Source organism: Melanotaenia boesemani, chromosome 13, assembly GCF_017639745.1.
Source record: "Melanotaenia boesemani isolate fMelBoe1 chromosome 13, fMelBoe1.pri, whole genome shotgun sequence".
In the NCBI taxonomy this organism is placed as follows: Eukaryota; Metazoa; Chordata; class Actinopteri; order Atheriniformes; family Melanotaeniidae; genus Melanotaenia; species Melanotaenia boesemani.
The window spans coordinates 9714386-9738485 of NC_055694.1; the positions used below are offsets into that span (position 1 = coordinate 9714386).

At 38.7% G+C, this 24100-nt stretch overlaps 1 protein-coding gene across 1 annotated transcript; it reads right to left on the reverse strand.

Moving 5' to 3' along the window:
* Nucleotides 1–1427: 1427 nt before the first annotated feature.
* rbm38 (RNA binding motif protein 38) lies at nt 1428–23930 on the reverse strand. Its single transcript, XM_042004133.1, has 4 exons — nt 23516–23930; nt 22067–22190; nt 19046–19100; nt 1428–3496 (listed from the first exon to the last, which is right to left on the reverse strand). Exons 1-4 carry the CDS (start codon nt 23735–23737, stop codon nt 3145–3147), a joined length of 753 nt encoding a protein of 250 aa, XP_041860067.1. The 5' UTR covers nt 23738–23930; the 3' UTR covers nt 1428–3144.
* Between the last annotated feature and the right edge of the window lie 170 nt (nt 23931–24100).

Below are 24100 nucleotides of genomic sequence, written 5' to 3' on the forward strand. Positions count from 1 at the left end.
TGTGCGTGATCAAGTTTGCAGATACAGTACTTCTTATTTTGTTTTATTTTCATAACCGCTCTCCTGTTTCGTACCATTAGCTGTGTTCATTTTGTTATCAATTTTTAAGACATGATCATTTCTCCTCCCCTCACTGTGCTATTTGCTATGATATTCATTTTTACATAAACCATCTGCTTTTTGTTCTGATCCAGCGCAATCCAAAGCAAATGTTGTATCCCAGACTACAATGGTAGGTCTGCAGATTGGCTGTGCGAGCTTTACATTGAGTCTCCTTTTATTATTTGATCCTTACTGGGAGCACAAGTTGTTTCAATAAAACTTTAAATGATAATCATCATAAAAAAAATTGAACTAAGCTTGGCTTTTTTCTTTTGCTGTTTCATAATTATTGTGCACTTTATGAATTTAATGGGCCTGTGTGAAAATGAGGGGTGCAATATGTGATTATGGCCAGAAGAGGGCAAAAACACCACATGACAGGCTCAGCAAACGAGAAACAACTCAAACATGACCTAAAACTAATCAAAGGGTGAAAACTGACTGTGATATGTGAGGTCTAAGAGGTTATATGTATTATATTACATTTTTTAAAGTGGTTGTTTGGGAAGAGCAGGGTCCACTCCTTAGTTGGATAATTGCTTAAGTTTGATAAGAAAAATTGTTTAAACTAACAAGGATACGTTCCTCCCATGATCTGTTCTTGTACATTACAGCTGATAAAATACAGTTAGACAGACACCACCTTCAGAGCTCTGACAAAGCAAAAAAAACCAAAAAAAAAAAAAAAAAAAAAAAAAACACTAATAAATATGGTCTCCTTTTCCCAAGTAGTTCCTAACAAAAACTATTTTTAGTTTGAGACTTACTTAAAATAAAGCACTTTTTTAAAAAGGAAACAGCATGTTAGCCCACAGTCTTTTAGATAAATTATCTTATTTATCTGTAGCAAATATATTTGTAATCTAATAACTTTAATTTTTTTTTAATAATAAAATCATCACCATAAATTTGTTTCACATTATAGAAGAAGAAGTTGCGTTCTTTACATTCCCAGTTGAGACAATAGCTCAGTAGCTCAGTTTCCAAAAATGACCATTAGACCTGGTCCCACAATAAGTATTAAGTACTGGAAGACAAAAAAAAAAAAAAAGGTGCAATTAAAAAAAAGCCTATTCATGAGCTACACCAGCTTCATCTTGCAGTAGACAGCTGGAATGTAGAGGTTACCAGCTCATAAAATGACTTGCAAAAAGACAAACAATCACACTTATAGACAATTTAGCATGTCGAACTGACCCAACATTGGATGTTTTTAGACTGAAGCAATTCAGATGGTTTAAAATAAAAACCTTGATGAGGTTGAACAAAACAAATAAATCAGTATTAACTGTATTTATTAAAAAAAAAGAGTAATATGCCTGGGAAACAGAATAGCATAGCATGGAGACAGGGATAATGGAGGAATAGTGACTGAATCCTCTGACCTTCTTACTAATTAACATGTTTCAGTGTTGTGCTTTGATTTGTATATGGACTATAATCTAAAAATGAAAACCTCATTTTTATGTGGGTTAAGGGCCCATTGTTTTTGTCCTGGAACAATTGCCTGACACTTATTTAAGAAAGTAACCTCTCCCAGCTGTGGCACACACTGTAACCTCATGTAAAACCATAAATTGGTTTATTGCACAAACTAATCTAACGACATACAGAATAGTGTGTTATTTAGTGGGCTAACTGGCTACAGCTTCATTATCCATTCAGACATGAGACTGACAGTAAATCTGATCAAATTCTCAGCAGTAAAGCTGACAAAGACATTCCCTTAATTGTTTCTGTAACACATACGCCTTCAACCACAAGCTTTTTCCAGTTCAAAAGTGTCTTAGTAATATAAAGAAATGCTAGTGACTCACATGTGACTCTTTAGGCTTCTGCCGCAACAGCAATTATTCACAAATATCACCATCAATTACAAAAAGTTGACCACACTCAGAAAAAACGTCATCACATTTAGAAATACTATTTTTTATTTTGCATATTTGTTTAAGATGTGAAGTATGGCTTGGTTTAAGATTACTAAGACTGGTGCTGTCACGGCACCAAGAGATTCCAGTATTGTTGCTAAAGCTCCGTCTATATTCTGCGGGGGGATATAAAGATGAAGAAAAATATTTTAACAACAGCACAAGTGTCTGAAAAAGAAGCATCATCTCAACTCTGGCTTTAACTGTAATGCTCTTTTCTCTTTTACTCATACACACATTCACACAAACCTTTCATGCTCATCCAAGATCATTTCTTTATATGTCTTGACAGCATTTTAAATGAATATCACAGAGACAAACAATCCCAAAGACACTTTCACTCCAGAATTTACGAGTCAAAAAAGCCTAAAAAGCATCTACAGTGGCGAGTATTAAACGTGGTGAGTATTTTGTTCTTTGCCTAATGCTTTATAAATAACAATTCAAAAACAAAACACCAGTGTTTTCTACCTCATTCATGTTTATCCTTAGTGATCATAATTGCATAATCTGTGATAATCCTTATATAACAAGCTGCTAGCAGTAGATAAAAAGAACAAAAGGGTGTACAATAAACATCTTGTTCATTTGACATGAGGGACTAATAAAAAAGACAAACCAGGTACAGAAAAATCTCTAAGGCCATAGACAGAAAGCTAACCTTGAGGAGGAGGTAATTGGGTGTGTGCTTCAGAAAGAGGAGCTGGCTCTCATCTTGGCTAAAGTCCAGCTTTCAGCTCAGTTCCTTTGGAGAAACTGCAGCTGCAGCATCACATCAGACGCACATACTTCTCATTGTCTTCACCCATCTGCTTTTGTCTAGAAACGTCCAGAAGATTACCAGTTGTCCATTTCTGGTCGCTGACTGCTGCCAGTTATAAAAAACATTCAGTGTATCCTGATTACAATAGCAGATGATAATTGGTCATTATCTGTTAAAACAATAAGTTATAAAAACTTGAACGAGAGTGCTCTTAAACAGCCCTTTTATTAAAAAAAAAAAAAAAATCACACTCTTCCACTGATCCAGTCTTTTTGCTGATGATGTTACAGGTCAAAAGTCACAATGTTTTGAATCATCAGGTCTGTAGCTGCCACCTTTGGTCTGGGTGGCTCACTGCATGCGGTCAGGCTGTTGAAGAGGGTAATGGAGGAAAGCCTGTGGAGTGGCAGACACAGCGGTAAGAGCAGCCAGAGGAGGATGGATGGCAGCAGGAGGGGTTGGAGATGCGGCGAGAGCTGGCGTAGGTGTGCAGGGGGAGAAGCTGTAGCTGAGGTAGCCAGTTGAGGGCGATGGAGAGGGGTTGTAGGGGTACTGCTCTAGTCCCGTGGGACCATATGGGCTGTAGGTGGAGCTGTATTCAAGATACGGGGATGTGAGGGCTGCGGCTGTGGGGCTGAGGTGGGACTGTAGCAGGAGGCTGGGTTGGAGGAAGGTCTGAGGGTAGATGTACTGCTGCATGAATCTGAAGGGACAGAAGAACAAAGTTAGATCTAGAGTCGAGTAAAAGCAACTAACGTTAATGGCTAGATTAAGGTGTTTGTCAGAGAAGCAAACAAATGTTTAGGAAATTCCATATATTTTGTAGAAAGACATGAAAAAACAGCACATATGAAAAATAAAATAAAATAAAATAAAAAAAACACTAGGTGGTTGTAGACTTTAAAACACCAGTGGTTTCACAGGCTACTTAAGTGGCATCTAGCACTGTCTCCACTAGAACTGAAGCAGGTTTTTCTGGATGGGCACAGAAACTAAATCTAGCCCAGCTGACTTGACTCAGCCTATGTTGGATCAACCTTCTCAGACAAAAACAGCAAATTTTAAAACCTTCAAGGACTACACACAAGCCTGACAAAAATCACCAAGAACATTTTAGACAATGATTTTATCTAAAAAGAAGCAAAATGTCCCTAATGAAGAAAAGTTTTTAAAGGGGTCTTTAAAAAATCTACAACCAAACAGCTACTCAGCTTTAGCTTAGCTTACCTGCTAACTTTTACTCTTGCTTGAAGATTTAAAAAATTACATTATTGTCTGCCATGTCAGTATTTTCCAACTCATTTTGGCCAATCTCTGATGATTATGATGTATGCTCATGTTTTTTCTGCCTAACTGCCCAGAACATCAAGATCTTCCTGTTGTGTAATTGACAATTATTATGTCTTCCCTTATTATGACGACCAAGTTGCACACGCAGACATAAAACACAAAGCTCATCAAATTTGTACATGGATAAGGAGAAATAGGAAATCACTTTACATGCAAAATATTTTGTTCAGATATAATGTACTAATATAATTACTTGTGTGTAAAAAATTGAAGTTTTTATTATGTAAAGCACTTTGTGCTGCTTTTATGTATAAACAGTGCTGTAGAGTCTCTCACAAAACACATCTTTGATATTGATGAGACACTTTCCTGGTAAAAGGTTAATATAATTAATTTCACAGCCTGTAACCTGATGTTGTTATTGTAAACTTAACAAAAAGCTGAAAAATACACAAAAATTGCATAATTTGTTAGTATGAACATGTATTAAATAAAGAAAAAAAGGCAAAATACATTTCTGTGTCACGTTTTAGCTATCAGATATTGAAAAGATAAAGAAAAAAAAGTGCATTTAGAGTTCCCACTTGGTATATCTGCTGATCGGATCTGATTATTGCAATTTTAACAACAGTAGTTATAGAAGACAGTAGCATACAGACAACAGTTTCTTCAGTAATGACTAATTGTCATTATGTCTAAAATACTGAATCCTATAAAGGCACTCCCTCCACCCTTAATTGCAATTATCAGTCTTAAAATAGATCCTCTCCCTTGTGTTTTAACTTAATTAGCACACTGTCTGAGAAATGTTCAGAAAAGATGTGTTGAGCCAATTAAACTTTAATATATAAAATGCTCTTTCTATGATTGGTTATATTTCTAGACTGAATATAACGTTCCCTAAAAATATGGTTTCTGAACTGGACACCTGTGCACTCACAAACACAAACTCCCACAGCAGACTTTCTGAGATTACTGGGATTTAGTAATGAGCAGGTGGGATAAAAACAACTCCCTGCTGTCCTCTTATATTCAGTCATGCCCTTGCCTGAGGCTGCCCACTTAACCTGAACTGCCTACATCTGACAAAACAACAGTGATCAAATCAGAGTAACTACAGTAGCTTGTGCAGAGGTGCAAACAGCAGAGCATGATAGTGTTTATTATTTATATTCCCCAGATCAGTACCTACAGTCAAACTCATTAGTATGACAGTAAACGTGTCATCAAGTCTGAGCATGTGATTGGAGCAGTGAGAGGTAGTCTGCTGCTGCTTACCCCTAAACACAACCAGGACAAGGATTAAGTTTGCTTTCACAACAAACACTGAGCCTGGACCTGTTCACACTCACTCTGCTGTATACTAAACACATACACACCAACCAGTATGTGCAGTATGGTTCCCAGTAATTTCCAGAGTCTATGTGCTGATTTTAAACCTAAACCTAAATCTAACCTCACATAACTCCTCTATTATTCAATTTTTTTGCAGCTCCCTAGTTTTGGTTTCTTCATAGACATGACGCTTGTGGGTTTTTTTTTTTTTTTTAGCAAACATACAATCTTTACTGATATAAGATATGACAATATAAATCTCCAAATAACAAAAAGCTACTATATTTTCAGACAAAGCATTCCAAAGGACTCTCTAAGTGTAAAAGTGCACTGGTGGAGCTTCCCACATTTATGTCCCTTCAAGGGCTTATTTTTTTGTTTGGAGTTGCACCAATAACAGGAATGTTGCAGTGATGTAATAGCTAGATTGTGTTACTTCCTCTCTCCTTTTTTTCAGCCATAAAGAGTGTTATTGTTCTCAAGTGTCATACTATTTGAAATGGTACCATATATACTCACACTGTACAATTGTACATAATGAAAACAGAGGAGCAACAAGGCAGGCACACAAAGGTTACACTCATATTACGTTGGACCGCCTTTGGCTTTGATTACAGCAGCATTCGCTATGACATTGTTTCAGTAAGGTTTGATGTCACGAGATTTATTTACATACAGTGTTGCATTCATTTTTCTTCAAGATCTTGTATTGATGATGGGAGAGTCTGACCAATGGGCAAGGCCTTCTCCAGCACATCCCAAAGGATCTCAATCAGGTTCAGGTCTGGACTTTGTGGTGGTCAATCCATGTGTGAAAATGATATCTCATGCTCCCCGAACCACTCTTTCACAACTTGAGCCCAATGAATCCTGACATTGCCATCTTGGAATATACCTGTGCTATCAAGGAAGACAAAATCCATTGATGGAATAATCTGCTCATTCAGTATATTCAGGGAGTCAGCTGACCTCATTCTTTGGGTACATAATGTTGCTGAACGTAGACCTGACCAACTGCAGCAACCCCAGATCATAGCCGCCCCCACAAGCTTGTTCAGTAGGCAGTTGGCATGATGGCTGCATCTCTTCATCTGCCTCTCTCTCACCCCAATGTTCCCACCACTTTGAAACAGAGTAAATCTAGACTCATTAGACCACACGACCTTCTTCTATTGCTCTAGAGTCCAATCTTTATGCTCCCTAGCACATTGAAGCCTTTTTCTCCAGTTATCTTCACTGATTAGTGGTTTTCTTGTATTATCATACATTTAACAATGGTAATACCACGGATTTTCATTGCAGTCTTTGTTTTTTTTCCTAAATGTACAAAGTCCCTTTTTCTGTAATATTGGATACTCTATAATGACTGTAGATGTTGATCTAATTTGATTGTCATGTTTTTTTTATTAGAATTTTACCAGTTTTTAATAAAAAAAGAAAAGGCTTTCTACCATTTTCCAACCAATGAGAACGCCAACCACAACTTTATGTCTATGAAAACTGGGGCAACATCAGTAAGTTAAAAGAGCTGATGGAGAGAATAGCTTTTGGGAGTTCTGGCTAAAGGAGCATGATTGAGATAGAATTAGCAAGACTAACGGCATACAAGAACACATAAAGTCAAAACAAAGAGCTTCCACAACCCCATCTCTCAGAGCAGAAGTGCAGTGTCATTCCCACGGCTGTGCGCGCTGTCTGTATATGCACCGGCCTGACTGATCCAATGTGACAGCATTATCGTTCGAGAGGGAGCTGCGCCTTTGCTCTCTCCTCCCTGAGCCTGGCATCATTGCTGGCTGTCAAACACAAAGTTTTATATATATATATATATATATATATATATATATATATATATATATATACACACACACACACACGAGATGTGGTGGATGTGGAAGACAGGCACGCACGCACTAAATTAAAAAGCACACACTGAATCACATGGTCGAATTCATGACATCCAGAGAAAATGAACAGGAAGAAAGAAATGTTATACACACTTAACAGGTTGTGTGTCGTTAGTTAAGCTGCTTAGAAGAGGATGTGGATGTGTGTGTGTGTGTGTGTGTAGGGGGGTTCAAGCATGGCAGAGCTAATTGGTGCAGCTGCATGGGTGTACACTCACTAACAGACCCATGAGAGCAGAATAACCTCCACTGACTCCCATTTCCCTCCCTTCTGTGGATTTTACTCCCTCACAGCCATCTTCCTCTGCTACACTCCCCCTCACTGTCTCAAACCAGGCACCAGATGAAAGAGATAGGATTTACAGACCTCAGAGAATAAACAACAAAACATCTGCAGTGAGGGTCAAAGTCGGGCTTCCTTGGAAGAGGAGTCAAAGACACTGAGAGGTGAAGGATCAGCCATCATATCCCTCACGCCTTAGGCCGGCCTCGCTTTTAATAGTTCAGATGAGGGATGTGAGGATGGTGAGTCAGTCAAAGAGACAAACACGCACCACATGAAGACGCACACTCATGACCCTCCGTCCTCTCTGGATAAACATGCACAGCTTGAGGGAGGGTGAGCTACAACAAGGCCAAGATCAGCACTGGACACTGAGCTCTAATGTCAGCTGGCAAGAGGGGCGATTCAATTTGACTAATTCAAACAGATTTTTCTCTTATATGTGAGATAAGTGTGAAATAACTGGCCAATTTACAGAGTTCTAGTTTACAGAGTGTACAAAAATTCAAAAAGACGCTAAAAGTTTTAATTTGTCATTCCCACATGCCAAAAACATGAAAAGAATGAGATTTGTTGCCCGATGCCCTGCTGCTCCACCAGATATGCTAAAGACTAACAACATAAATAAATGAACATGTTAAAAGAAAGTATCTAAGTTTTAAAAAAAGTGACTAAGCTAAAAACAGTGACTAAGTTAAAACATAGTGTCAGTTAAAAGACTTGCAGTGTTTGTGTACAAGTCTGACAACTTCAGGGAAGAAACTGGACCTCAGCCAGGAGTTTCTGACCTTGATGGTCCCCAGTCTCCTGCCTGAGGCCAAAGGGGCAAACAGTCCATGAGAAGGATGGATGGAGTCAGGCAGCCTTGAGCTTCCTCAGGAAGTAGAGATGTTGGTGTGCCTTCTTCACTATGCTGGTGATGCTAGTGGTCCAGGTGAGGCTGTCTGAGATGTACTTGCCCAGGTACCTGTGGCTGGACACAGCCTGAGCTGCTATGCCTGTTTTGCAGAGGGGGGGAAGGTGCTGGGTGTGGCTTCTCTTGGTGAAGTCCTTGGTTTTTGTGACATTTATGCAGAGGTTGTTTGCACTGCACCAACTCTCTAGTTGGTAGACTTCCTGTCTGAATGCTTACTCATCGTTGTGGGATATTAGTCCCACCACGGCTGTGTCATCTGCGTATTTGACAATATGACAACTCGGGTGTGTGGTTGTGCAGTCATATGTCAGCAGCGTACAGCAGGGGGCTAAAACACATCCCTGGGGTGAGCCTGCGTGAAGCCTTATCCTTACATCATGGATCATGAATCCTTAGGGTCTGTGTTCTGGCCGTAAGAAAGTCCAGCATCCAGTTACACAAGAAATGGTTTTAACCCAAGCAGTTAGTTTATTCACCAGGGTTTGAGGGATGATTGTATTAAAAGCTGAGCTGAAATCCAGGAAGAGGAACCTGACATACGCATCCCTCTCCTCCAGGTGAGTAAGGGCTTGATAGATGACAGCTGCCACCACGTCAGATTTGCACCGGTTCTTCCTGTATGCATGCTGGTGAAGGTCCACACTGACATTGATGATGTTCCTCATGTGTGCCTTTTGAAGCACTTCATGACAACAAATGTTAGGACCACAGGTTTGTAGTTGTTCACGTGGGTCACAGCAGAGGACTTGGCTACAGAAATGATGGTGGCTGCCTTGAAGCATGATGGTGCTGCAGCCTGGACAAGGGAGATGTTGGAGAAGTGTCTCAGCACTCCTGTCAGCTGGTGAGCGGCATCCCTCAGAACCCGCAACAAAACACCATCAGGTCATAATGATTATGTTATAAAAATATATAACATATATATTATAATATATATATTATAATGATTATAATGATTTCAACAGGTCTAAGATGGTTCATGTATAAAAAAAAATAATTTAATTATATCAATCTGATGCTGACTTTCACATCCAACAAACTTCCTGCTCTAAAGCCAGAAAAAACAGCCTTGGTAAACTGCTTTAAGTGGAATTTTCATCCTTTTGAGGAAAAGCCTGTAGAGGTATTTGTGAAATTTCTACACTCTGTAAGACTAGTAATTAGAAGAAAACCTTGTACTCTGAAGCTGGTTTAGATTTCACCATAAATGGCAGCTGGACAGACACAGATGTGGTTCATGTAAATTGGGTCATTTAATGCCACTACTGACATTTGATTTCAATACTTGATGGGTGTTACATCCTTTATAAGGGGAGCAAATCAACCATTATATAAGCAAAAAAAGCAAAAACAAGTGTTTACAGTAATCAAAATTATAAACAAGCTCTGCTTACTTGACTGAAGTATGCATGCAATGTGAAACAGACCATTTCTTTTCATGTTTAGTCAACAAGCTTTAATTTTTCCATTAATTAGGACATGTAAATTATAAACATAACAAAAAAACACTGTTTAGTGTCAGTAACTGCACAACTTTGCAGTTTCTTATAATTTCTCACAATTCTATTTCCTTTAAAGCATCACAGAGTGGACACAACATGGTTTCCACAAATGAGTACTGTGTGTGGTGGATGGCAGGAGTTCAAACAGCAGCTGTCTCACTGCTGTGGTTCTGTTTTGAAATGTATCTGTGGTGAATGTACTGTGTTTAACACATGCCTCAGCATGATGTTCTCCCCTGTTTCGTTGACATGTGAACACAGTTTTAGTGTTCATTGATGTAATGGGCTCTAACCCTGAGGCAGCTATGAATCCCAACTCCTGCTCCTTTGATACCTTTGCTCTCTCCATTTCAAGAAGCTCAGTTTTTTCTTGTGATGACTAAAACTCTCAGGGCAACTCTGCCTTGGAAGCAATCAGAATTATATTGCACAGACCTTCACCTTATGTAAATATGCTTATATCCTGGGGCTATCTGTTTCTGTTGATTTTCTCAAGGTTGACACATATTTCCAGATTAACACTCTCAAAAATAATGTGTCTTGAGTGTGTTGCATTTTAGAGGCAGAAACACTATTGGCTTTAGATGCAGAGCATAAAACAGTATTGAAGACAGTCAGAGCAGACCTAGTATTAATAAAAGGACAGGCTTTAACTATATGAAGATAAATCATGCTGGCAACAATTTGCTCTGAATGTTGCAGAGTGCAAAACCACCAGCTGACTATGACTATCCCTTCCATCTAGTATCCATCATAAGGGTCAAAATTTGGTTCACATCACCGGCAGATCTGTTTCTCATGAGGGTTGGACTCCACCTGGGCTTCACTTTTTCACTGGTTCTGATCAGAATTTTTATGGACAGAATTTGTAGGCTCAGTTGAATTGTGGAGAGGTTTTGGTATACTCAGGATTTGATACCTGCTTTTTGCAGATGATGTAGTCCTGTTTGCTTGACAGGGTTGTGAAACTCAACGCTTGTCAGGCTGTTTACAGCAGTGTGAAACGGCTGTGGTGAGGATTTTCACCTCCAAATCAGACACCATGGACCTCCGAGTTGGGAATTAAATCAATTTACTGGTCAATCTATGTTCCTACCTGGTCAAGAGCTGTGGGTAGTAACCAAAAGAAGAAAACTGTGCATACAAGCAGCCAAAATGAGTTTCCTCCTGTAGGGTGTCTGGGCTCTCCTTTAGAGATGGGGTGAGAAGCTTGGTCATCAGTGATGGTCCCAATGTAAGGAGGTCCCAAGGAAGACTCAACTGATATCAAATTTACTTATACAAAAGATACTGATACTGAGACTTCCAGAGTAGAGGTAATGTCGGACTAAACAAGCTGTTACAAGTCTGACACACTGTAGAGGATGCTATCACATTATTGCTGATACTTGCATAAGAAAAGAGAGAAAAGAAACAAAAACTCACAACCAATGTAAAAAAAACAATTAAAATCATTCAGAAACGCTGACAGCTTGCATAATACACACATTTAGAAACTCTAGAGTCTGGAACAGCATTTTATGTTTAAGTTTTAACAAAAAGTGTGAATGTATATTTATGAAAGAAGTTTGTCACATGAACCAGCAGCAGCCATTGTGGATAAGTACATGTCAATAATACAGTCAATAATACACCTACTTGAATTTCTCTAATGATCATTTCAAACCACACCAGCTAGCTTGAATGGATAGTTAGCTTACTTAGTCAAACCTCAAAAGACTTGGCAGCACTGCTTGTTAGCTAGCTTAATCTAAGAGCTAGCATTTTTTAATACGATATGTCTTGTGAAATATAATTTAGTAAAAATGGACTACACAAATGATCAGATTATTATACATGCAGTTATTAAACAAAATGTCAGAAATATTTATGTTAAAGCTGCAACACAATGAGTGTAGAAGGCTACTAAGCTAATAAAGCTTCCAGTGCTTGCAAAGGAGGTGTGATTAGTGATGACTAACTCAAAATGACAGCATGTGCTGGAAATGAAGCTGCTTAGTTAAGCGAGTTACTGTTTTACACAATGTATGTAATGACAGATTTGGTCGCCTTAGTAACTCATGACGACATGACTGGAAGGCCTAGAGCTGAACCCTTGACAGCCTTGGACCAAATTAACAACCAGTTAAAAGTGATAATGATTGACGTCTACTAAAAATAGCAGACATCAATCAGTTGAGAAACCCATAGCAATTTCAGCTTGGAGCATGTGAATTATGTGACCCAAAAAGGAAATAAAACAAAATGAGCTAATTTTTTTTATCAACTTTTTATCCAGATTTGAGTAAGTAGTTGTGAAAACACTCGTCTGTTTCAGTGTAAACTCTCTCCACCCTGCTTTATACCTTTTGTCTCAATTAGCTTACATCTCAAAGCATTTTGGCAGATTTCTGTCTCAAGTGGCTGCAGGCACATGATATATACCGAGGTGTTAATTAAACATGCAATTCTCATTAAAACTGCCCTCAATCTATGTTCTGTGCATATTTCTAGTCAACACACTTATAAAGCTCTAATAGGAGAGAGGGAAAAAGAAGCAGCAGCTGAGTTTTGTGTTGATATGCACATCACAAACAGAAGCTCAAAGCCAGAAAAACAAGGATGCAACTGCTGATAAAAATGTGACTCATCTTTGAAAACACAGCTGAACAAAGGGAGTTTTTTTTTTGCACTACGAAAAGCCTCCTCCAACATGATCTTTTTACAGTCATTTATTTTTTCCCCCCACAATTTGAGCTTTTCATCCACCAGAAGTGCCTTTACTAATTAGGTCCCTGGGTGAGAGAAAAATCCACCTGAGGGTTCGTCATCTACCTTTAAGCCCCCAACAGGCAGTAATAACTGCCGGCTGTGAGAGAGGAGGAAAGAGAGCAATTATTTTGAGTGGGAGGATCACATGCAAAGAGGAAACAAAGAATCAAAATCAGACAAAGAAAAGACATTTGAGGATGTGAACTCATTTAAATGAGATGATATTTTGGCAGATTCATGGTTCACTTCAGATTTTGTTGCGGAACATTTTACTATAAATCAGTTTCACTGAAATAAGAAAAGCCAAACATTACATCCACCATAAAAGCTCACAGGACCTTGTCGCAGCTACACCCAACCACAGGTGTGCTGGATGTCTTATCGTCTCTACCCCACTCTGTTCCTCTGCTTCAGCAGGAAGTAGACATCCTTGTCACACCAGCGCTACCCTACCACCACCACCACCACCACCTTAAACAAACCTCACTGAGCATCCATCTCCTTCCTCTACACTCCAAAAAGCTTTTTAGAAAAAATGTAGCTCACTTCTGCCAAGCAACCCGTCAGACAGCAGGTGACCATGGGCGACAGATGCCTCTCCTCCTCCCTTGAGAGGGTACTTCCTTCGCCTGCCCACCCAGATTCAGCTATATCCCCAAAGCCACATTTGGCATCAGCCCGTCCTCTGTCCTCTTAAAACTTTAAGTAAACTCGCAGAGGCAGCAGACAGAGCTGTGCTCTGTTTATCATTTATATTTGTTGTGTACTGACGGATGCAGGAGCCCCCCGGGAGCAAAGCAGCCGACACAGCAGCAACAAAATGCCTGGAGACACACTGACACAGATTTGGTTTAAAATATGGTTTGACATTTTTGAAAAGACATATTTATTTGCTTTTCTTGCTCATGAGATAAGAAGGTACACATAACTGTATCTAGAAATTGAAGTGACAGCCAGAAGCTGTTTGGCTTAGCTTTAAAGACAGGCAGAAAAAAGGCAGAGACAGTCTGACTCTGTCTAGCCAACAAAAGCTGCCTACCAGCTCTTAGTAATTAAAATTTGATGGCTTGTTTAAGTTGTTGTTAAGAAATGGCATGATAAACAACACATAAAAAAACAAGGTGTTGTTCTTTAAGTTGCTTTTCTATGTGACAGTATTGGACTGTCTGTTAATAGAAGATTGAGATTTTTTGTGTTTCTCATGATACTCAGGCTGGTCTAGAAAAAATTTTTTCCACTTTAGCTTGAAGTCTGCTTACTCCAATATGTAACTAAATACAGCTTCAACATTGATGGAAAATTAAGGCTGCAGTGTAAGACCATGAAACCCTTGTTCCTTGCTCAACTTTTTAAAATGATCTGGAGTTGCTTCAACTTTTAACTGTCACCTGGTACCTGCTTTGGGTTTGGTTAAAAAGAGCTAACTGGAGTCTACACAACCATATAGTTCAGACATTTGTCACATACCACGGTTACACATTTAATGCCATTGCTACACTAGCAATGAAATTCAATATTTCACTTCAGTTTTCCTTCACTGATTTCAAACTTTTTTTATCTTCCTATATTCAACCTACTTTAATGTTTTTGTTGTCATTGCAAAGTTTATTTTGTCTGTTTCATATAAGTTTACATTGTTGTGTTTAGCACATTCTTATATAAATGCTCAATGTGTATAATAGCAGATTTATTCACAAAAATCCTGATATGAGAAAACAAAGTCCAGTTTAATATCTGCAATCAGTATTTGAATTTTCCCAACTGGGAAAGCTGCTGTTCAGCTTCGTAGCCCTGTTTGAACGTTTTATGTGCTCATGGTGCCAAGAAATATTTGAAAGTGACTGCAGTCACACTGATCATGTCAGAGGCACACTGAGCCTTAGAGCAGAAAGATCTGAGCTGGACAGATGAACCCTTAGCAAATACAAAACAGGAAAACACATAAAGATGTCAGATGTAAGTTATAAGATTCATTTTACCCCATTTAAGTTTTGTTAAAGATAGAGTAAATAAATCTTTCTCAAATCAATATGAACTCCAGTCTCCTTTAGTCTTTTTGTTTAAGAATTTTTACAGAGCAGCAGCAATGACACTAATCAGAATGGTTTCAGACCAAAGACAAAAGTTTATGTTGAGCATTTAGAGTCATATTACCAATTCAAAACTGAAAAACAGGAATTAGTCAGACCCCCAAAGTACAACATCTCTTGCAGCTGTGCTGCACTGAGATCTCTAGAGGTTAACGCTGTGGCAGGTTCTGGTATCGCTTCTTCTTCTGTAACAGATTTTTCCCAAAATAAACTGAATTAAGGCTGAACGATGGTGTACGAGTTGATATTCTTGTATCTATATATTACTTGATGGCTCCTAATCCACAAAAGCTACCAACTCTCCCAAGCTAGTTTGTTTCTGACTAGGGCAGCTCATATCAAAGTATCTGAATGCTTGGGATCAAATCATAAATATTTCTTTGGGGGTAAATCTGATTTGACTTGTCATTTGCTGCAAGCATAATGCACAACAACAGCTGGCAGATGTGGTGTGATAAACTGATCCAACCTTGGGAAGCAAACTGGTTCCTAAACAACTAACTGAGGGGATTGTTCTGCCTTCACCAAAGAACTGCGTCTCCTCAGAATACCAGAATCTGGATTACTATGTGAAAATTGGAGCTTAAGTTGTTTAAAAAGCAGCAAAGTTAAAAAAAAAAAAAACAACAAAAAGAAAAACACCACAGACCTGGCAACACACTACCTGAGCCAGTAGCATCACCAAAGTTTCAGGAGTAAAGATGATCTGGAGATGCTCTGATGATGGTACATGGTAAATGGACTGTACTTTTATAGCACACACACGCTTCATTGTTCAGCTGATACTTTTACAGTCTATGACTGGAGTAATCCAGCTAGGATTAATAGATACATCGATTCACTACTGCAACTGGCGGATTGACTCTCTCACTCCCCGCTGGCTCTGTTATTTCTCTACTGAATCCTCACAGAACATACTGTACCTACCATAAAAATATAAGCTTTGCCATTTAAAAGCTTTGCTGATTGTCCAAAGCCTGAAGTCTAGCAAAACATTTCATATCTGCAGCATGCATTCAGAATATTGCATGTGAGCAGTATGATTTGGTTAAAATGGGCTCTTCTCTGTTTGCTTCGTGTGTTCCATTTGAGCTGATCTGAGATCTGTCAATCAGGGTGCTGTACAGAAATGCCTCCATCATCCGAGAGCAAAGAATGCATCTCATTTTCAGATGACTTTAAGACCTAACTACTACATTCATTTCTACTTCACTCAGACTTTTTCCAACGCTGCACCTTACAATCAACATTCCTTTAGTATCCAAAGATATTAAACAGAAAAAAATCCCTCCTTTTTTATCTCATATTTAAGAAGACAAAAGCATCTGACATTTAGCATTTCTTTAAGTGACTAAAACATTGTTTAGTAATTAAAACCTGCAACAAAAACGGCAACTTAAAACAAACAATATGTTACAAACATCTTGATCTTTAGAATAAAGATATTTACACATCAACAAACAAAGTGCTGCCTTTTGTGTGATTGTCTAGCAGGTGTGTCAGTTAGTTTTGGTGTGGCAGGTGATGTTGCTCCCTACTTGTTTTAGTCTGGGAGGTGTCAAACTGCTGGGAGTCTTTCTGGAAGCAGAGATTAAGAGACTAACTCCCCCCTTCTTTATATGTTTGACCTCATTCTGGATATCAACCACTCATCACTCATTCATAGACTCATCTGGGTCAGCCCAAATTCCCTCATTGCTCATTCACAAATTGAGGACTGCAATATTAATAGAATTTAGCACAATTTGGATATTTAATGGACTTTTCTGTAGCTGCAAAAATCAGAACATGTCAGCCTCCAAAAAAGCCAGAATAAAGAGCTTTTCCAAATGACTATGTCCTGTGGATTCCTAAAAAGATCTCTAAAATATAGACGATCCAACTCCCAAACAAAAGCATTTTCATTTAATACAATGTATAATAGTTAACAGTGGAGTACCTGTAATAAATTAAAAGAAGACAACATTTTCTTCTAAGATTTCTCAGCAGAAGGAGCAACAGCACAGAAAACATGACTGAAGTATTGTCAAAAGAATCAGCGATGCTCAACTTATACAACAGCTGAGTTCGACTGCCAGTGTCTCTCCACTCTCTTAAATGGTTATGAATATGAGTCACCCTGCTTGTTTTTACAAAGAAACTGAGTCATTTAGATTTTCCATTGTGTTCATTTTGAAACTCTGGACCAGGACGGCGACACACCATCCATCATATGTGGATTATACTGAGGTTCCCAGCAGACTAAGTTCCTCCATCTTGCATTTGGAAGATGTACAAAAAGTACAAGAACAATATATACTACATACACTCACTCAACATTATTGTGTCCAGACTTTTAGCTTGTTCTTGTGACACAGAGTAGCTACAAGATCTGAGCCACTAAATCAACATCTGAAATTAGTGTAGAGGCCTAAAAATTCATCAACATATTTGGCAGATAAAATTTGTGTGTATTTCCCTGTTCCTGAGATTGTATGCAACACAAAAGCAGAGGCATATGCTCGTTTTTAACCACTTTAGTTTGAAGAACATATCTTAACATGACCAGATGGATTATCAGGATCTTTTCTGCTCATTTAGAGTCACAAAACAATGGATTTTTGGTGATCCAGACCTTTTTAAATGCCACCAGCACGTAAGCTTTACTTAACAGGTGATAAGGTCATTGAGTCCTTCTCAGATGTGTATTTTATATATATATATATAGGCTGTAATATTAAAATAGCTGAGAGGTGACGTGACTAGAACTAATCAGACTGTTTGGGTCTTGGCATTTATGTGGACAAAATTACTACAAATTATTTGAAATACCATTACAGTTAATTTGAGTTAGTTCTTATGTCATTATTAAACTGTGACTATATTTCTTTTGTTGTGTAACTAAGACTATTACTTTAGTGCTGCCCATTATAAACATTTAACCATGCATTTTACTACATGTTGTTAAAGTTGATGAAATGTGACCAACAACCCTAGTTAATCATCGTTCATTTAGCATACTTAACTGTTAATACGGACATAATTAAAGATTTATTAACATTAATAAGAGCTAGCTGAAAATTCAAAAATACATTCTTGCAATTATACAGTAAGTCACTTGTAAAGTTTCTTAATTTCTTTCTACAAAATGTTCATAAAATGCTTGGAGCTGTCTCTGAATATATTACAGCCAACGGTAAATCTTAGTAGCACATAATGAGATCAGTTAGCATCTTATACAGCTCCTTTCGGGCCTTATAACCTGTTTAATTATATTACAAGGACCATATCAAGGTATTCATGATTTCCAGAGGATGAATCCTACATACTTAAATGATCCTCTGATTTTTCTTTTAATACCATCATGAGGCTAATGTCTATTGCTTTGAGAGAAATGCCTAAACATGTTGGTTTGCCATGAATTTGATAAATTTACAAATTTACATCCTCATCAGGATAAAGTGCTGATGAATTTCAACGTGGTGATTATTTTAATTGCATAATTTATGATGCAAGAAATAATATTGTCTCATAAACTTCACCTGTATTTTGTTTTTAAAGCTAATTAGCAAATATCAGGATGCTAGCACATGAAAACATCGTAAACATCACTGCATCTACTGCTAAACATCTTCTTCTTTTTTTCTTTTTAGTTTCCAGCTGAAGAATCCAGCATGTGACTTCTCATGAATCACTGGCCTAATCGAATTAAAGATTTTTAAGGATTAGTTTACTCTTCAGATCAACTATATGACTCAAAACACACATTATGTTTTGATGTGATATGAGTGCCCAACTGAGTAAGTGTGTGTTTGTGTGTGTATGTGCAGAAGGGGAAAAGAAGAAGTTTGACTAAATGCCTTGTTGGCTCAGTGATCCCAACTCATGCATATGTGAAATTCAGAATTGGGCTTCTCAAGCAACTAATTGACCAGAAAGGGAAGAAGACAACAGAGGATGCATCAAGCTCCACCGTGCAGACAGATACAGGCTTCTTGAAGCATTTCTGAATTTAAACAAACAGCTTTTGTATTGTGGTTATCCACTTACATTTCAGAGTGACAGCATCTACAAAGACCCCTTTGCAATGCAGGAGTGATTGCTAACAAATGGAAAGAGAGGAATGAAACATGTTGAGGAGAAGGCAGGTGAGAGAGAAAGAGAGAGGTGGAAACAGTGTAATTGATTCTTTGACTTACCCATATTGCCTCTGAGCCCACGTAGGATGGACTTGCTGAACTCCAACGGAGAGAGCTGCAGACAAAGAGAAAGAAAGAGGCAGTACTGAGGAGAGATATAACTATTGACAGTACAGACATGCAGATGTAGAGGGGTCCCCCCCGCCCCTTACTGTCTCTGTTTGTCTCTCCCAGATATCAGCATGCATACGTTACTATCACAGACCTGACTATTATTCCCTCAGCATTCAAACTCACACAAATAATGATGTACTCTTCTGCTCATAAACATCTGTGACCTTGTTAACTCTGGACTTCACCAGGGATCAGCTGAGGATGACTAAGACAGAAAAAAGTTATTCTCCTCTTCTCTGCCTCTCCTCTGACTTCATTTCTTTATTCCTCCAGCTTTTCATTCTCTTCTTATCCTCTTTCTTTTTTACTATAATGCCATGATTTCATCAAACCTCCTCTTTTGTTCAAACTTAGAGCTACATGTTCATTTTCTTTTTTTCTCCAAGACAAAGAGGGGACAAACATGTCATTATTTCTTGCTCTTAACAGTCCCATCTCCTCTTGCTCTCGGTATTGTCTCCCTCTCTCACAGACAATAACAAAATACCAAGCGCTGCCATCTCCCATCAGCTGCATGCTTGGTAAGTTGAGTTGCAATGCTAGCCCCACAATGAGGACACACATTTATTTGTTGTTGGCGCCACTGTTTGTCAATCACACCTACACTCTACTGTACTTCAGCCAGCACAATCTACATGAAGCAGCAGTGGAGAGCTGCTATCAAGGTCTGATGTGCAACCAGACCTCAGAAGGGGGCATACAACGTGTGCGGTGGTGGTTCATTCTGAAAAAGCCTGGCGGCAGGAAAGCTGTGCAAAGGCTTAAGCACAAAGACTGTATGCTGAGTGGAAATGAGCAGAGACAGCTGGCTGGGTGTTGAGCATACCAGTGGTTTACCATGATTTATCCACTTAATCTTTAATTTATACACATATTCATTGGTTTTGACTGATTTCCTACAATACAGAAAGCTTTGGATTTCAGAGACATTAAAGCTGCTTTAAAAAAAAAACTTGGTGATACAGACTGATATGTGAGATATGTTTTTATTTTGTGGAGAAAGGAATATTCAGTAATGATAAAGATTTCTTCTACATAATGTGAAGCTCAGAGTAAATAATGTGGCACTTTGTGGTCTATTTTTTTTTTAAAAAGGATTGTTTTATCAAATAAAAGACTGAGTTCAAAAATAAAAAAATCTAATATTTCAGTTGTTTTTTGTGATTTGATGTGAATGGAGTTGATTGTCTAAAATCAGGATTTGACATTGTCTCATATTCAATCGCCAGCTTCTGAGAAGAACTGAATAAAAATCAAATTATGGCAAAATTAGTGGTACCAGCAAACATCAAATTATCATCCATTGAGCCAATATGATATTGTATCATGAACAAACTTGCTGTTTACTCTCTGAGTATTTATCTGGTTGTAATTTGAATTCCCACCACAAAACATCACTAAAACTGAAACTCTGCTCTTCGATGCTCCACCCAACCACTGTGGCGTGAACATAGTGCCATGACGTCTATGTTTGCCTAAGCTTAACTTCATTGTGCAATAGAGAAAACACCACTAAATACAGGGACAGAAATAAAAGAGCTGGTGAATATGAAGTGCAAAACAGTTGTGATGGTTGTTAAAAAGTTTTCTGCAAAATGTCTCCTTTTTAAAATTTGTTTCAGCAATCATTTTGGTAACACACAAGCTGAACCATACATGATTTGTACTGTGCTGTGCCAACCATATATGTATATGCTCTACATGTATATACAGTAGCACATTTTTACCCATTCATAAAGATGCTGCACTTCCGACTGTATACTTATACAATTTACTGTATATCTACTAATGACTATATATATTTGCAGCCTTTTAACTACCACTGTATTCAGCTTGACTAGCAAATGAAGTTTATAATCAAAATTATATAAAAGGTGGATTTACCTTTCATTTTTGATGTACTGGTTTTCTACAACTCACCCAGACCAACACATTATTGGGATACTTGTGCACATCCACATGTTAAACACTCTAATCCTGCAGCTAAAAGGGAATTTTGATTGCATCCTGTTTGTGTTTTCTTGTTCTTGTAGGATGCTGTGACTTTTAATGTTTACTGTCAGAGTAAAAGCTTGCTGTACCAAATATCTACTACCCTTCTTATGACACCTTTGTTTTTCAATCTCTGGGTGGGAGTAATTTGTGAACATACAGACTGTATCTCATTGTGAAACAACACCCCACACACTGCTCTTAATACTCACTACAGAACCACATACTCATTCATGATATCATTAGCCTTTTTAAACAGTTTTGATGTTTCTGTTGTGTTTTAATAAAGTTGTGCAGGGGCCACTCAGTGAGTTTCCAACCCAGCCTCCAAACACCTCGCGTGTCAACTGAAAACCAATACTGCAATTTACCAGTGTCCCTTAAATGTATCACAGCCAGGCCAGACACAAATAAATAATGTTTCTGTTTGGGAAAGAGGACAGCCATTTTGAAAACTCACTGAATGATGTACATGTGTGTTGCTACTAATACAGACCTCACAAATAAGTAGAAACAGGTTTTGTGGCTGTTAGTAACCAACTCTAGTTGTGTGTGGTGAGAGATGTTCTCTTTATCACTGTGTCCACATGTTGAGCAATATATCTGTTGTTATGGGTTTTACAAAATGCATGAGAAGCGCTTAGCTACACACGTTTATACTAAGCAGTGAACTTCCACAGTTTGCAACCCAACCCCTCCAACTCTGCTGATGACTAGTGGTCAAGAAGATCAAAGAACATACGAAACATACAGGGATTCCTTTTTCAGTTTTAACTGAGTTGCTCTCCTGTTAAAAATGGTTGAGTCTAGCTTTTTGGGGAATTGTTTTCTCTTTATGAAAAGTAGTTGTGGGCAAAATAATCCACTGAAATTATCTTGTGGACCTTGCACTTGGCTATTGTTAGACACACTTACTTGTATGTGAACTGCGAGGCTTTGCTCCCAGGTACGCCAGATTCACATTGGCTTTCCTGCCGTCAATGATGGGATTTGCATCTTTGCATGCTCTCTCTGCTGCTCCTCTGTCCACCATGGTCACCTGTCAACATAATTTCTGATTAATATCTCACAGGTAAATACTTAAGCTGCATCATATGATAACTTTCATCTTCAGTGTGGATGGAAACATGTGTGCAAAATTATTCACAGACATCGGGAGAAGCTTCACTCCATATTTCTATTCAAATTATTAAATATTCTGCTAAAAGCTTGGGAGGACAATGACACTCGCAAACAAGAAACAAACAGTCTGTTCTTACACTGGTAGGTCTGATGTGGGCTGATATGTAGGAGGCAAAAACATGAAATATTGGAATCTACCTTAAGGGAATGAGTTGAGGAGTGGGTAGCTAGAAACTGGAATGGGTGATGAAGGTTAACACTCACACATACACAGAGTGCATCTAAACCACAGGTGCAGACAACTTCACCACCAATAAGTGGAGCAGTGAAACTAAAACATACATGCTTTCGTTTCACAGCATCAGACTCTGAAGTGTCATGCATCAGAGGATAGTTTGCTGGAGCATCAAGACTGTTAAAGGGAAATCAGGGATGAAATGAGCACTCTGTGCCAAGCGGAGAATAACAGCTCAACACTCTCTAAGTCGCCTCTGTTCTGGAGGGGCAGGGGATGATTTGAAGTCACATCAATGCATCTGGTCTTATCTCTTTGTCTCTTTCACTCACAAACTCACTCAAACAAACAACCAAACCCATCCTGGCAGAGGGGGAAGGGCTGTGAGGGCGGAAGTCACAATGAAACTACTGCATCCTTATCTCACACAGCCAACTGACATGTCACACCTCTGAGACCAAAGACCCCCCCTTCCTTCCAACACATACACACATGTAGCAGAAAGAAACATCTGTCCACAGCTGCAGCAGTTTATTACCAACTCACGTGTATGTTTGTGTGTTTGCTGCTGCACATAAGGCAGCACATCGTGTCTGTCAGTGTGCTGCTTTGTATTTTGGTATTACAAAGATAATGGAGGACACACTTTGAAAAAATAACCTGCTTCTCCTTCTTTAAACATGTGACTGACACCACCTGACACACTGCATATGGCTGCTGCTTAAACAAAGTGGCAGTGTGTGCAGCCTCCAAAGCCAAGAAAAAGAAATCGTTCATAACCAGGAGAAAAAAGGAATTAGAAAACAAATAAAACGTAGAAATATGCGCTTGAATGGCTGCAAGAGATGTGATCTGGTGGGTTTATTATTATTATTATTATTATTATTATTGATGTTGTTGTTGTTGTTTTGCTCCCTAACAATCCAATTTCAATGGCAAAAACTTAATTAAACTGAAAATTCAGCGCAAGATATGTAGTCGTTTGAACAGAAAGCAGATGAACTCACAAAGCCATATCCTCTGGATTTCCCTGTCTGCTTGTCCGTTATCACAACCGCCTCGTCGATGTCTCCAAAAGTCTCAAAATATTTCCGCAGAGAAGCGTCGCTGGTGTGATAAGGCAGCCCGCCGACGAAAATCTTAGTGTAAGTTGTGTCTTTCTCCATGGTGGGGTGCATGATTTCAAACGGAGCCCCGACCAGCTGACCTAAAAACAGCGGTGAACTCATGCGGCTTGGAAACAAAAAGAGAGTGACACAAAGAAAAACAAGACAGCGGAGGAATAACTTTACGCACGGTGCTCTCTGACAACCTATAATAACGATATAAGCGCGTCCTAAACATTTGCCTCGGCGTGCAGCTCTTGGACGTGTAGCCTTCGTGACAGGTGTCTCAGACTCTCCTGTCCCAGAATATAAATAAATAAATAAAAAGAAGACAGGAAAGTCTTCAAGCTTGGGTGGGCGTTTACATGCTCCCCCTCAGCTTCTGGTCCAATAGCTGAGTGGTGCGTCTTTCCCTTCGATGCATCCCGCCTTCGGCTCCACCCTGTCCCTGCTGCACGCGCACACAGGTCACAGAAATAATCTAAT

What these genes read in the sequence shown, in the direction of transcription:
- rbm38 (XM_042004133.1), bottom strand. Translation starts at nt 23,737, where the DNA reads ATGAGTTCACCGCTGTTTTTAGGTCAGCTGGTCGGGGCTCCGTTTGAA. An exon ending in AATCCAGAGGATATGGCTTT is followed by an intron (nt 22,191 to 23,515) that starts GTGAGTTCATCT and finishes TTATGTTGACAG; the next exon opens with GTGACCATGGTGGACAGAGG. An exon ending in GCCTCGCAGTTCACATACAA is followed by an intron (nt 19,101 to 22,066) that starts GTAAGTGTGTCT and finishes CTTTGTCTGCAG; the next exon opens with CTCTCTCCGTTGGAGTTCAG.